General features: G+C 40.7%; 1 protein-coding gene across 1 annotated transcript in view; it reads right to left on the bottom strand.

Moving 5' to 3' along the window:
- The window catches only part of ptprr (protein tyrosine phosphatase receptor type R), a 39,295-nt gene extending 31,714 nt beyond the window's left edge, over positions 1-7,581 (bottom strand). The window contains exon 1 of the mRNA XM_046038877.1: positions 7,285-7,581. Within this exon, the coding sequence (XP_045894833.1) occupies positions 7,285-7,419 (135 nt within the window). The 5' untranslated portion in view covers positions 7,420-7,581. The remainder of the gene's footprint in view (positions 1-7,284) is intronic.
- Between the last annotated feature and the right edge of the window lie 5,772 nt (positions 7,582-13,353).

The raw sequence follows: 13,353 nt of genomic DNA, 5'->3' as shown, positions 1-13,353 counted from the left end.
GACCACACACAGGAAGTCAATTAACACAGAACAGGGTTATGTAACACAGCGTTTGAGCCTCACAGCAGTTTCTCATTGATAAAACAAGGGGCAGAAAGGGCAGCAGAGGACGGAGCGGGCTGCAAAAGTCAAGTGTTATTTTCTGTGATCTCCTGTCCTGTCACTTTGTGCTACACCAGTAAAACAGTAAAATAAAATAAAAACATAAGAATTAAAATCTTACGGAGTATTAGGGCCACATAGGAGAAAAAAAAAATTGAGATTACAAGAATAAAGTCGTAATATTACGAGAATAATATTACGAGAATAAAGTTGTAATATTACGAGAATAAAGTTGTGTTTTTAAGCTACATGTTAGGGGAAATATCACAAGAGCAGCCTTCCACAAAAGAGGCAATTTCCTCCAAGTCCGTGTGATTCTTTCTTCAGAATAGAGACAGTTTCTTGCATAGTCTTTTCAAAGTCCTGATACTTATGATAATTTGGTGCTGATGTGCGATGAGATTTAGTGTCTCGTTATTTTCGAAACCTATATTGAAGTATAACTTCACAAGATTCTCCACGTTCCTCATTTTAAAGCAGCAGGCTGCTCTTCTGAAATTTCCCTTAACATGTAGCTTAAAAATACAATTTATTCTCGTAATATTACGACTTTATTCTGATAATCTCTGATTTTTTTTACTCCTCAATGTGGCCCTAATACTCCATCGTAAAAACTAACAAATAAAGTCATCACCAATTTTTGAGTAATCACACTGCCTTCTCAGCGCACTGATAGATGGTTGCTTAGGCTTTTCTAAACAGCTGCTATGTTTTCAGGTTCCTCGGGTGCTTGTGATGGTTGCAATGGATAAATTGTTGCTAGCGTGGTCTGCATGTTGAGGAGGCCACGACCAAGCGGGGATAACCAGGTCTAAAAAAAAGTGAAGTCAATGCTGAAGCGCCTTAAAGCTGCGTCCTCTCCAGCAGCCAGCAGGGGGCGACTCCAGCGGCTGCAGAAAGAAGTGTGATTGTATAGAAGTCTGTGAGAAAATGCGAGAAATGAGAAACTTTCCTGATGAGTTTATTTATAATTATTACATTATGGTCCCATTTAGAGGAACAGAGACCAGGAAGCAGGGGAGGTTTTAGGGCGGGGCTACAAGCTGATTGACAAGCCGCTACCATGGCGACCTGTCAGTCAGGATAGAGGCGACTCTGTGTACATTTAACCAGCGCCGCTGAAAAAAGTTATTAGCAGTTTGCCGTTCATTTTTCAAGTACGTACGTTTTGTTTTATACCCGTTTGTCGTTAGCCAGAATTAGCATCTCAGCTAATATCACAGTTAACGTGAATTACGGATGCACCTTGCTAGCTTGCGCCACACCAAGCTAGCTAGCGCCACCCTCTCCAAATATGGTCACGTCTGGTTCCAAAAAAAACAAGATGGCGACGGCCAAAATGCCAAACTGGAGGCTTCAAAATGGCAGTCCACAAACAGACGGGTGACGTCACGGTGGTTACGCCCACTTTTTAAAATAGCACATCCTCAGTGAGCCACGTTTCAATGACATATATGAACTGCTGGAGACATGCAGAACACTGACCAACGCAACAAGCTTTAACTGACAAATAATACACTTCCTACTTCTTTAATTATTTGGTCTCTTCATAAAGCTCTTTGAATAACTGTTCCTTTATTTTATTGGTCATGAATAAAATATTTACTGAAGCACAAATTTAGATTTCATATAAATTATTAATTTCCATCTTAAATGTGTGTGTGTTTTATTTATCATCAAGCACTGTGCCGGGTGACCTATATCCCACTACAAAGACCTCTGGATTCTGACTGCTGTGAAGACCGAACCAGAAACAAACTGTAAACAGACAGAAAAACTCCCAGCATTCACGTCTGTCTTTTGGTTTCCACCGGAGGTTCCTCCAGATTGCCTCTCCTCCCACAATGCATCTGCGGCGACAACACTTCTGAATGTTTTGGCAGAGGATTGTACGAGAGTTGGTGTGAGACACGCAGATATTAAATTAAATTAATAATCTGCTACATGTCTCCTATAAATAAATGTCCGCCCACTGTGAATCAGACTGTGTCCAAACACTTCCAGTCTGATCCTGTTAAGTTTAACACTGTGTACTAATGACAGCCCACTGCAGTTAGTACACAAGACATTAATATAGTTTACTGTCTGATACTAATATGTAACATGTTAGTAAGAATGGGACAATATGCTCATCTCCTCATTCAATACTAATCATGTTACTTTGGTAGTTCGATTTACTGTTTTAACACTAGACCATGTGAATAAAGTTGACTTTTTCATATCTACAGTCTGTATATCATCGGTCATAATCCCTCCAAGAAACAATGCACATCACATCTTTAGTCTTTGTTTCAGTACTATACTGCATATAGAAGTGCTAAACAAAGTACTTTTTAAAGTAGCCATTCCTGCTCATCAAGCTAGTGCCATAAGAATTCAAGTATTTAAATTTAAAAATTTTAATGAATAATAACAAAATATTTATTATAACATGTAATAATAATTAAAAATGTAATCGATTGATTCCGAAAAATAAATAGAGAAGATTAAATCATGAAAATAGTGTCCAGAACAATAAATAATAATAGGAAAATAAAATAGCAGGCTGTAACCCAAGAGCAATGGTTGGCAGTAGGCGGCCCGTGGGCCAAAGCTGGCCTGCCAGCAATATCAATAATTATTTTGGCTACGTTCAGCCTGCAGGTCTTAATGCTCAATTCCTATTTTTTCCCCATATCTGACTGGCAGGAAGGTGAAAACAGCTGCTCTAGAGTGACATCAAAATCGCATCAATTACGTCCTGAGTTTCCAGACTCAGGTCGCATTTAAAAAGATCCGGGGTCTCATTTATAAAACTGTGCGTACAAAGTCCAAAAGCCAAATAAAATATTCAGACTTGTAAAACCGTGCGTACGCACAGTTGTAAGCAAGTTCCCTTTTTAAATCACAATGAACTTGAGCATGTGAGGGAGCTCCATGTCCGACCCTTCAAACGCCCATAGTTGCCAATAAACCGTCAGTGAAACGCCGCTCATTAATATTAATACGTACTGACTGCAGGAAGAAAAGGAGGTAAATTCTGACAGAGAAGCTACAAAACGAGATTTAACTCAGCGTGAACCTCGTGTTCCTTTTAGTGAAGCTGAAGTTGTTTGGTGGGTAAAAAAAAGAAAAATACACTTTTCATGCAACGCTTGTGCACCGGAGGAAAGGGGGCACCGGAGCTCCGCCCCTTTATAACAGATCTGCAGGAAGGGGCCTCCCTCCTTGGTAGTGACGTCACTGACCGGAGGGGGACACAAGACTGGATGACCCAGGTACTAATTTGGATTCCCCCTGTTTGAAAAGAGAGTTACCAAATGCTTTCCAGCTGTGTTTAAATATTTATTTACAGCCCACTCACTTAACAAGGCTGGCGATGAGTTAAAAGAAATCTGACTTAAGCTGAAAGATTTACTTAATAAAATAGTGTTACATTTTCCATAATGTGTTTTTACAAGCAGCGCATCACATCCGCAAGCTGGCGCTCAGCGTTTGGCTCAATAAGGAAACGAACATGTGATACATGAAACTATTTACTCATATTTGCTCGACTGACGCACTGAAAACAGCATCAATTTAAATACATTTTTGTCCTCCTGTTCACCTTATTTATGGAATAAATTTCAATCCATGCAAGTATTAATTAATGATACCTGATTACAGTCATCCGTTTTCCTTTAGGAATATAATTAAATGAAAGTCAGATTTACTGACCAACAAAAGAGGTTGGTGTGTGTGTTCTGGGGTAAACAGCTATGTTTACTACAGAAAGCCTTCGTTGTCCAAAACGCTGTACAAAGTAGGGATGTGGAAAAGAGACAGACTGTAGACAGAGTTATTTTCTTTTTTCCCCAGCAGAGTTGGGTGAAGTTTTGGAAAGTGCTGCAGTGTGTGTTGGTCAGCCGGTCTCGTTTGTTAGTGCAGCTGTTCGGTGCTCCTTTCAGTCTGGAGGTGGTGGAGTACAAAGTACTCACATAATACTTCACCTTAGCCTAATAAAACTAACTATTAGGTCCTAAATCCAAAATATGCAAAGATTAACTACTACTCTAATATGTGTAAAAGTAGTAATACCAGTGTACAAATACTGCAACCTTGCAGTGAGTTTCACTTTTGTTACGTCAATATAAAACTTAATTAATCTTATTACAAACATCAACTTTTGGAATTTATCTTTTACACCTGGCATTAAAATGCATTTTGGATGACCCAATTATAATCAAATAGGAGGGGCAGTGTTTTTTTTGAGGCTGTGGTTGCTATGATACATAATTTCCGTGGGAGGTGGTGTGTTGCAAGTAGGGTACTTAATTTTACTGTGTAGAAAATGTCACTACAAAGTAGGCTTACTTGCTCTGCATGAAGAGAAGACTGACGCATGAGGAAAGAGTCGCCGTACGTGGGTCCATGGAGATTTTGCGGGCGAGTGGGCATATCATTTCGTTCAAGATCAGATGTGCGCGGTATGGTGTTTGTCCCGCCCCTCCTGCACTGTGATTGGACGGCTGGGAAAAAGTGACCGTGACTAGCGCTGTGTTTTTCCCAAAGTTGAACATGGCCTTTAATTCTTTTTGCACAAAACTGAAACTACTATGAAACAGTTTATTTCAAACAGAATAATACTTAAGTAAAAATTGTCAAAACAGACGTCATTCATTCATTCATTTGATCTAGCTCCCAAAGACGGCTTATGCGCTTTTATTTTGAAGGCAGCAACCTCACGAAAACAACAGGGTGCAGGATGAGAGAAGTTAGCAGACAGAGAGCGACGGACTTCACACGACAGGATTCACAACTAGGATTAATTTTTCTGAAAAGCTGTTTTGATTCTTTTGATCTGTGGACCCTCACAGACTAAAGGAAGATGAATAATCAAGGAACGGACACATTCGGACTTAACGAGCGCTTCAAAGTTAACTTGAGTCAGCACTCCCCCCCCTCCTTTTCCTCTCTTGTAGCCATGCAGGTTGCACCAGTAAATCTAGAAGAATTATACTTTGGGTCTTGTTGTTTCCGTTAAATGAATTTAACAGTGGTATTGTGGAGAATCTAACCGATCTAAGGATGTTCAGCACGTCCATACTGACACATTGATCAGACATTTAAACATTAATGTTTGTATTAACAATCTGAGCAGCTTAGAAGCAGCTAAAGCAGCGACCCCGCAGGGTTTAAGAGGTTTTATACATCCAAAGAACTTCTATAAAAACCAGACCAGGCATTAAATTGAGGCAGGCGTTTATTTGTCAAAATGTGTTCCCACAGCAGGCCAGTAAAGGAGGTAGGCGGCTATTTGGGACTTGGCTATTAATTGAAGTTTTACGCTATTAGTCCTTTCGGGAATTTATAGTGTGTCATACAGCAAATATCTGACCAACAACCAGACAACTGGTTTACCAACACAAACATCAACAGAGTGCACCCTAAGTTAAACTGTGGTGCAGCTCCTCTTAACTCATGACTGTGACGTTACAACCCAAACTCACATGTGCACATTTTCAGCTGAGGACTGCGACTTACTTTTGCTAGCCTTTACGGTGGATGGACTGTAACATTACAGAGTTGTTGTTTTTAGCTTGAAATAATCCCAGACTTTAGACACTTTTCTTCTTTGTCCCTCGCTATTTTCTCTCTTTCTCTACTTTGCAAACAGCGTCATTATAATGCAAAGAATTTGCATCGATGCTTTTTAGTAATCGATTTAATCAATGAATTGTTTCAGCCCTGGTGCACACTGTGAACAAATGTAGCAAGGAAACGCTGGCAGGCGGCACTAAAGTTTCACTTTCCAGCTCAGCTGAGGAAAACATGGTGCATAATCGCGAAGGAAAACAAATCATGGTGTAAAGAGGAGTTCAGAAAGTTATTTCTTGGACCCACACAAATGTAAAAAAGGACGTGACGTGGTTTAAGCTGGACCGAGCGATCGGCTGTTAATCTGGACACTGGAGATTCATAATAATACCAGATGTCAACGGCCTCTATGATTTAAGCGAACAACAGAGGAATAGCTGTTCTTATGCGAATCGATTTTTCAACAGTCACCATCCATTTTGACCTTCCCGTCTCTCTGTATCGCCGTCCGACTCCCCCATTTCTCATCTTCCCGTCTCTCTCATTAACAACCTGAACATACCTGTCTCTACGTCTGAGTCTGCGTCTCAATGTCACTCTGAAGGTCGCTGCTGTTTATCTACGTTACGCAACCACCCATTGTGAAGGTAAGTGGGTCTCTCACACACACACTCATGATTAGTGTTTCCATGGCAACAGAGAGTTCAGCATCCCTCCTCCAGCGCCGCAGCTACAGAGGAGTCTGCAGCTGCTCAGCCATCATTCACTTAGAGTCTGTTTGCTGTGACCTCTGACCTCCTCAGTATTAGTCGACCGTAACGTTTGATAAAAGAAGGTCATCTCCTCCCTCGCAAAACGATGGTATCAGCGAGCGTCGGTGGGAGTGCAGGAGTGCTTACTCACACACCAGCTTCCAGATATTTCTAGTCTGCAGCTTTCAGCCGCTGGAGTCAAAATGAGGCTCTCAGCTTCCAGCTGTATGATCCTGCATCGAAAACACCTTTAGACGATCAACGTATCCTCACTGACAACAATAAAGTGGATTAAACACTGGCCTATCATGGTGCATTTGACACTTATCACTAAAACCCACAACACAAACTGGACTGGCCAGGAGTACAGTAGCCAGGATGTGCCAACTAGTGAGGCAACCCTTTTTACAACCCTGCCTAATAGGGCTGAACGATTAATCATTTTCAAACCAAAATTGCGATTTGAAATTGACATGAATTGATGTCAAAGCTTGAAAACTCATGAGAACTGAAGGAGATGAAGAGGGAGAGACAGCGAACCGACCATGTGCGCAGCGTTTCACTAACTGATGTCCAATAACAATTCAGAATCTCAACCAATATTCACTCGTGTCTAAAAACTGTATTGACTAGAAAGAGGCAGAGGAGAAAACGGCAAAATCAGCTGGGGAGGTGCAGAAGAGACATCTTTCAAGGCCTCCATTAAATTCCAACCTTGCTGCCACAGTTTGTCACAAAACTGCACGCCAAATACACGTTAAAATTTTGGGATCATTCAAAGTGTCGTTCAAATGAGAAGCGACAGTCAACACTATTCAACAGGTATCCACAGAAATGACTGTCAGGTGACCTAATCAGGGAGCATATTACTCACCACGGTAACCAGATGGCGTGCAGACACGACAGCGTGCTCCGGTGGCACCTCGTGATGGGGCCGCGCCAGCAGGTTGAGGGTTCGCTGACCCCCGGGCTCCTGACGGAAGCGAGACCCCAGGAGGGCGGCTGGCATCTCTTTGTCTAACCTGGCAGGGTGCTGATGAAGGTGATGGTGGAGGTGGAGGCGGTGGGACTCGTGCTGGGGGTGCAGAGGCGGATGGAGACGACTAGAGCGGCGAAAAGGGAAGAGCCGAAACTCGTGATCACCGGAAGCGGATTCTGAGGAGAGAAGAAGATATGAGATTAAAAATGCTTTTGTGTACTGTTGCTACACGTTTCAAGTTTTGCCTTCTTGCATGACACGTATAATGTTTTACAATGATAAAAGGCTGCAGTACCTACATTAACAGTGACAGTGACTTCTGAAACATTGCGTTGTTGAATTCAGGAAAAAGTAGACAAAAGCAATTTCTCATTTTTAGTCAAATGCTGTCAATTTTGCTGAAATGAGAGGCATATCTGACAAAATTAATAAGCTGTAGCTAGGTAGCCAATTACCGTTTACTCCAAGAGCCGGTTAAAAACGCAGTCTGCGGCTGGAAAATAAAACAAAGAACCCACTCTAAGGGTCTCAATTATGGGTCTATATACCAGGCACATCAAAAAACATTATAAAATTGTGGAAAAGTTCACTGTGAGCACCAGAACCAGACAGAGAGGAAACCTTTGCAGATGCTGAGTTATTTAGCTGATCAGAGCTCTTCTCGCGTCAACATTTCTGTATTATAAATTCTTTATTCTAAAATTCAAATTTAAAAATGGTACTGTAGTTTTGATTTCTAATAAGCTGTAATCATCAAGATTAAAACAAAACAAAAAAAAGCCTTGAAATATTTCACATTATGTGTATTTAATACATGAATACATGAAATTATTAATTAAATTACGGAAGAACTTTAACTTTTCCCAAGATACTCAATTTTTTGAGATGCACCACAAGACTGAGGCCAAAGCCAACAGGTCATCGACATCATCGACTTCTTTTTCAGGGTTTGATGTGCCCAATTTAGAGATCGAGGAAAAATCTAAGATTTAACTGCCATTCTTTTCTAACATACTGATGCTCACTACAGAAAAATCACACTTTTAAAAGCAACACAAAGTTTGACTTATGCTTATAGTTCCCATTTTAAGGAGAACCACCAGATGATTTTGGTGAACTAATGTCATGAGACTGATTAGGTGTTCTTCTAAAATAACCTGTAAAGTACTGTAGTTAGCTAACGGTGTGCTAACTCTTGGACATAACAGTTGGTCACCACTGCATGTAGTGAGCTAATGAGCCAGACATGCTAACATTAGCAGCTCATTATAAAGAAGACAAACGCACTGTTTAGACCATTCCTTTCACTTTTGCATTGTTTATTTTTAAAAAGGCAATAAAAGTGACGCACTTTGGTACGGTTTCTTTTAAATACAGTGGGTACGGAAAGTATTCAGACCCCTTTAAATTGACCATGTGATATTTCAGTTTTTTTTTTTAATAAATTTGCAAAAATTTCTACATTTCTGTTTTTTTCTGTCAAGATGGGGTGCTGAGTGTACATTACTGAGAAATAAAATGAACTTTTTTGATTTTTGGAAAATGGCTGCAATGAAACAAAGAGTGAAATATTTAAAGGGGTCTGAATACTTTCCGTACCCACTGTATGTAGTTTTCCAACACAGCCCGTTGGGCAGGACTCCCAGAGACACAGCAGTGAAAGAGATGAGAGCGGGAGATCCCATCTGTCTCTCTGCTGTCACAGCGTCTTTGGTCAGGACAGAGCATTTCATCCATCTGCAGGCAGGCTGAGAGGAAACCCCTGCACGCCGTCTGAACTCACCCAGCCGTGATGAATATGAACACTGCATAATTCATTCCCAGTCTTTACTTATCCTGGGAGAAAAATTAATCTACTGAGCAAAGCGCTCATTCCCCGGCAGCATCCGGCTTCACATTCACAGCTACAGACATTCATAGTGAAAGGACCCGAGGTGGACCTGCAGTCTCTTTAAAGAAACCTTCAGCGGCTGGAGCTGAGCCCAGTCGTCTTGTCTTCCAGTGTCTGTTGGTTGGAAAGACAACATGGACGTGCAGGTTGTTGACACAAGCACCAATAAACATTGTATGCAGACCTGAGAGCCATTTAAGGCTTGAGGAAGAGCTGATGCTGGAAGTTTCTCAGGCTCCCTCCACACTACTACTTTTTCGTTTTAAAACGGAGAAAACGCTGCTGACCCCGTTTAGGTTTTAAACTCCGGGTTAGCGTGTTAGTGCTTACAGGCAAAAACAGAGGACTTTAAAAACGATGACGCAGACGCTTGGGTTCCTGTTTGGGTCAAACAAGAACACGATGCTACTGCCAGAGTTTCCGTTTTGGTGTATTTTTATTAAAATATTTTGTACCGTGTAAATAACACTAATACACTTGTTCTGTGCATGTCGCTGTATTTGCTTTGCGGTGACTCCCAGTCCGTTTTCCGCCGTCTCTTTGTACTCCCGTGTTACTGAAAGTAACAGTTCCTCCTCGTTGACGGTCCATGCAAAGAAATCTCTGGTGAAGTTCTTCGTCTGTAGTAGTACTCGCCAAATCTTCTGCAACTGCGGAGTAGACAATCTGCTTCCTGTTTACACCGGCACGCACATGCCCAGTGCACCTGAACGGCCACTAGATGTGCGTATTCAGTCGTTTTAATATAGACGGAGATCAGTTCTGATAGACAGCTAAATTGCTGATGAGGACCGAGATCGCTTTGGTTTGAAAACTACGCAGCAGCTTGGATGTAGTTTTGTACAGCTTCAGTCTGACCTCCACGCAGTCTGAGCTGACAGAGTGCTCGTGCGGGCGTCTACTGTTTGTTCTGGCAGAAAATAAACAAAAAAAAAGGAAGCCAAAAAAAATATCGAACAGCATGATCTGACTTCTGTCTACCAGACTGTCTGCCTGCCGAGTACAGGGCTATTTCTCTTGGCTGGATCTGGAAAAATCTGTCACTAAAAGGCATGTCTGACAGATTCATGCGAGCTTCCTGTTTTTGTGCTTACAGCCAGTTCAGAGGCTGCAGCTCTAAAATAAATGCCTGCTTTATATTTTGCTGTGTTAGATTAATAAAACAACCTGAAACAGCAGTTTAAAAGCAGGTTTCAGTCGACTGAGGGAGTCCTTAGAGACGGCTGTGGAGCTGACACAGCGTCTCTCTGGTCTCTCTTCTTTTCTCCCTAACCAGCGTCCTGGTTGCTATGTGCGAGGCTGAGCTGGGCTGTGCTCTGATTGGACAGAAGAGTTGGCCTCGCCTCTGTGGGAGCTGTCAGCCAATCCCAGGTCGAGTTAGAGAGGGCTAACCCGGTAACTCTGTGGGGAGACGCTCTAGAAAACAACCTGGGTTTGTCTGTCTGCATCTAACGTTATGCAGCTAAATTAAAATTAATAAACATTCAAAAATTAAGCCTTTTGACTTCTGTGGTTAAGAACATAACGCTAACTGTCCTAAAGAGGCCGTTACAGCTCAGGACCATGGGGATGTTATGTAGAAAATACTAGCAGCTCCAGTTTGTGCCTCAATATTCATTATTACAGTCCAGGTATTACAGAAACTTCCTATCCTAACCGCTTGGTAACCATGGTAACAACGGTTAGGAACTGATTTAGGAAAAAGGCCGTTACAGATTAACAGTTCCTGAGTCAGTGTTCCTTTCCTAACTTTAGATAAGAAAAGTGTTTTACAGAAGCATCCTAACTTCATAAAATCTTAAATAAACTCTCCTAACTTTAGGAGAGCTGCTGAGCTGTCCTGACTTTACTTTTCCACCAGCTGGAGTTTGCTAACTCGTTTAATCCACGTGGCTGCTCTTTACAAAAAAACAAAATGTCAATGAGCGGAACTTATTAACTGATTTGACCGAGGTGTTTGATGGCAAAGGAAGGCTGTCGGCGATGTAACGTTAGATAATGTCTCATTGTGTAAAGGCTTGATGTAACAAGACCTAAACCACTTAGGAAGCTGGTGTACAGCTGATCTTTTACTTTTATTATTTGGTTTAAAATACATTTACTGCATTAAAGCTCAAGAAAGGATAGTTTCAGCTTATTTGTTTTTATTTTCTCTGCATTTTCCCTGCAAAATCACTCCAATAATTGTAGGATGCTTAATTCTTTTCAAATGGAGCACTTGAAGTCATCTGGTATTTTTTCATATCGCAATAAATATCACAGAAAACAAATTGCAATGTCAGGTTTTTTTCCCCCAATATCGTGCAGCCATTCTAAAATTACAGATAAATTGTCTTTTTTTTTTGCATTTTCACAAATACAATAAAAAAAGTTTCCTTTAACTGCCGAATCGGACATTTCAGTGTCGTCAATATTTGTCACTGAAATGTAGTGGAGTAGAATTATAAAGTAGGAGAAAATATTTAAATAAAGTACAAGTACCGCAAAATTGTACCCAAGTACAGTACTTGAGTAAAAGTACATAGTTACTTTCCACCACTGCCAATCTGTGAGATCAGGCCAGATGTGACAGATCCTGATTATAAACTGATATTTGGTCAGTATCATCACATAATGTAATGCCTTCACTATAATATACATTATTTCAGTCGTAGTGAGCTGCTGACTGTTTTAGTACTACTGCAGTCCATCGCCTCATGTTATCTTACATAAAAATTATTCCCATAAATTCCACTCTGTGTGGCATACAGAGTTTAAATTTGGGGGGAAAGAGAGGACTGGTTTGCATGAGTTGAGGAACTTAATAAAACCATTGCATGAAACAAGTGGTTTGGTGCATCACAACAGACGTGGACTCCTTCCTGCAGTTACAAAAATGATCCATCTGGTGTTCTGTAAAGTTTTTTAAAGCCATTTCACAAAGATGTAAATGTATAATGCATGATTCACTCTGTTATGCTCTATGTTTCAAAAAGTGCCACACAAAAATCAAGTTTCCTATTAATTTGGCGTGTGCTACTGTTTAGCCTGATAAGGAAAACACTTAAAAAGCTGACTGAAGTGGGTGTAACATCACTCACAGCCTTCTGAAAGCACCAGTGGAGTTAAGGGTTTACTGACTGCAACTATCTGGAGCAAGAAAATCTAATTTTGGGTAAAGCGATGGGGCTTGGGAGGAGCCGAGGGCGCAGAGCAAGTAACAACTGCCACTGACAGGTAGAGCTGCAACGGTTAATCAAATAATCGATTAGTTATCGACAATAAATTTAATCACCAACTATTTGGATAATTGATTAATCAGTTCGAGTCATTTTTTAACAAAAATTATTTGAATCCAGCTTTTTAAAGTGTGAATATTTTCTGGTTTCTTTCCTGCTTTATGACAGAAAACTGAATTGTTGTGGACAAAACAAAACATCACGGGCTTTGGGAAACACTGATCGACACATTATAGACTTAACAGCTAATCGATTAATCGAGAACATAAACAGATTAATCAACAATGAAAATAATCTTTAGCTGCAGTCTGGGACAAGAGCTGGGACACTTGGTAAATCAAGCACACAAACAAATACCTGTATATCACCTATTTAGTATTATTTTTGTTTTAAAAAAGGAAACATTATGAAAATCGAGAGAGCTCCACTTGTTTGGCTTTTTGCACGCACATCAATACAGTCGGCATCTAACGGTCATTGAAGGAGCTGCACCTGGGAGCCAATTAGGCATTCAGTTTTATAAGATCTCAGTCTAGTGGTTTAGTCTGACCTGGATTCAGTTTCTGAGTTTTCACACAGGAAACGTGGCATTTAACAGCCCTGAGGCTGCAGAGGGTTTATCTGTGTTTATTGTGCTGCAGTTTCAAATAATCATAAGAGGTGTTAAAATGTTTCAATCTGTTGTTTTGGTTAAAATATTAACTGTTAATTAAGCATTGAGCTTTAAACCTCAGGAGGTCTATCCACAGGAAAGGTCTTCAGCACCAGTTTCATAATAAAAAAACACAAACATTATCTGGTTCCAGCTGATTCAGTGTGAAGATTTATGCTTCTCATTTAAACATGGGGGGGGGG

Source organism: Micropterus dolomieu, linkage group LG23 (assembly GCF_021292245.1).
Source record: "Micropterus dolomieu isolate WLL.071019.BEF.003 ecotype Adirondacks linkage group LG23, ASM2129224v1, whole genome shotgun sequence".
Lineage (NCBI taxonomy): Eukaryota > Metazoa > Chordata > Actinopteri > Centrarchiformes > Centrarchidae > Micropterus > Micropterus dolomieu.
This window is presented reverse-complemented; position numbering and strand designations above follow the sequence as displayed.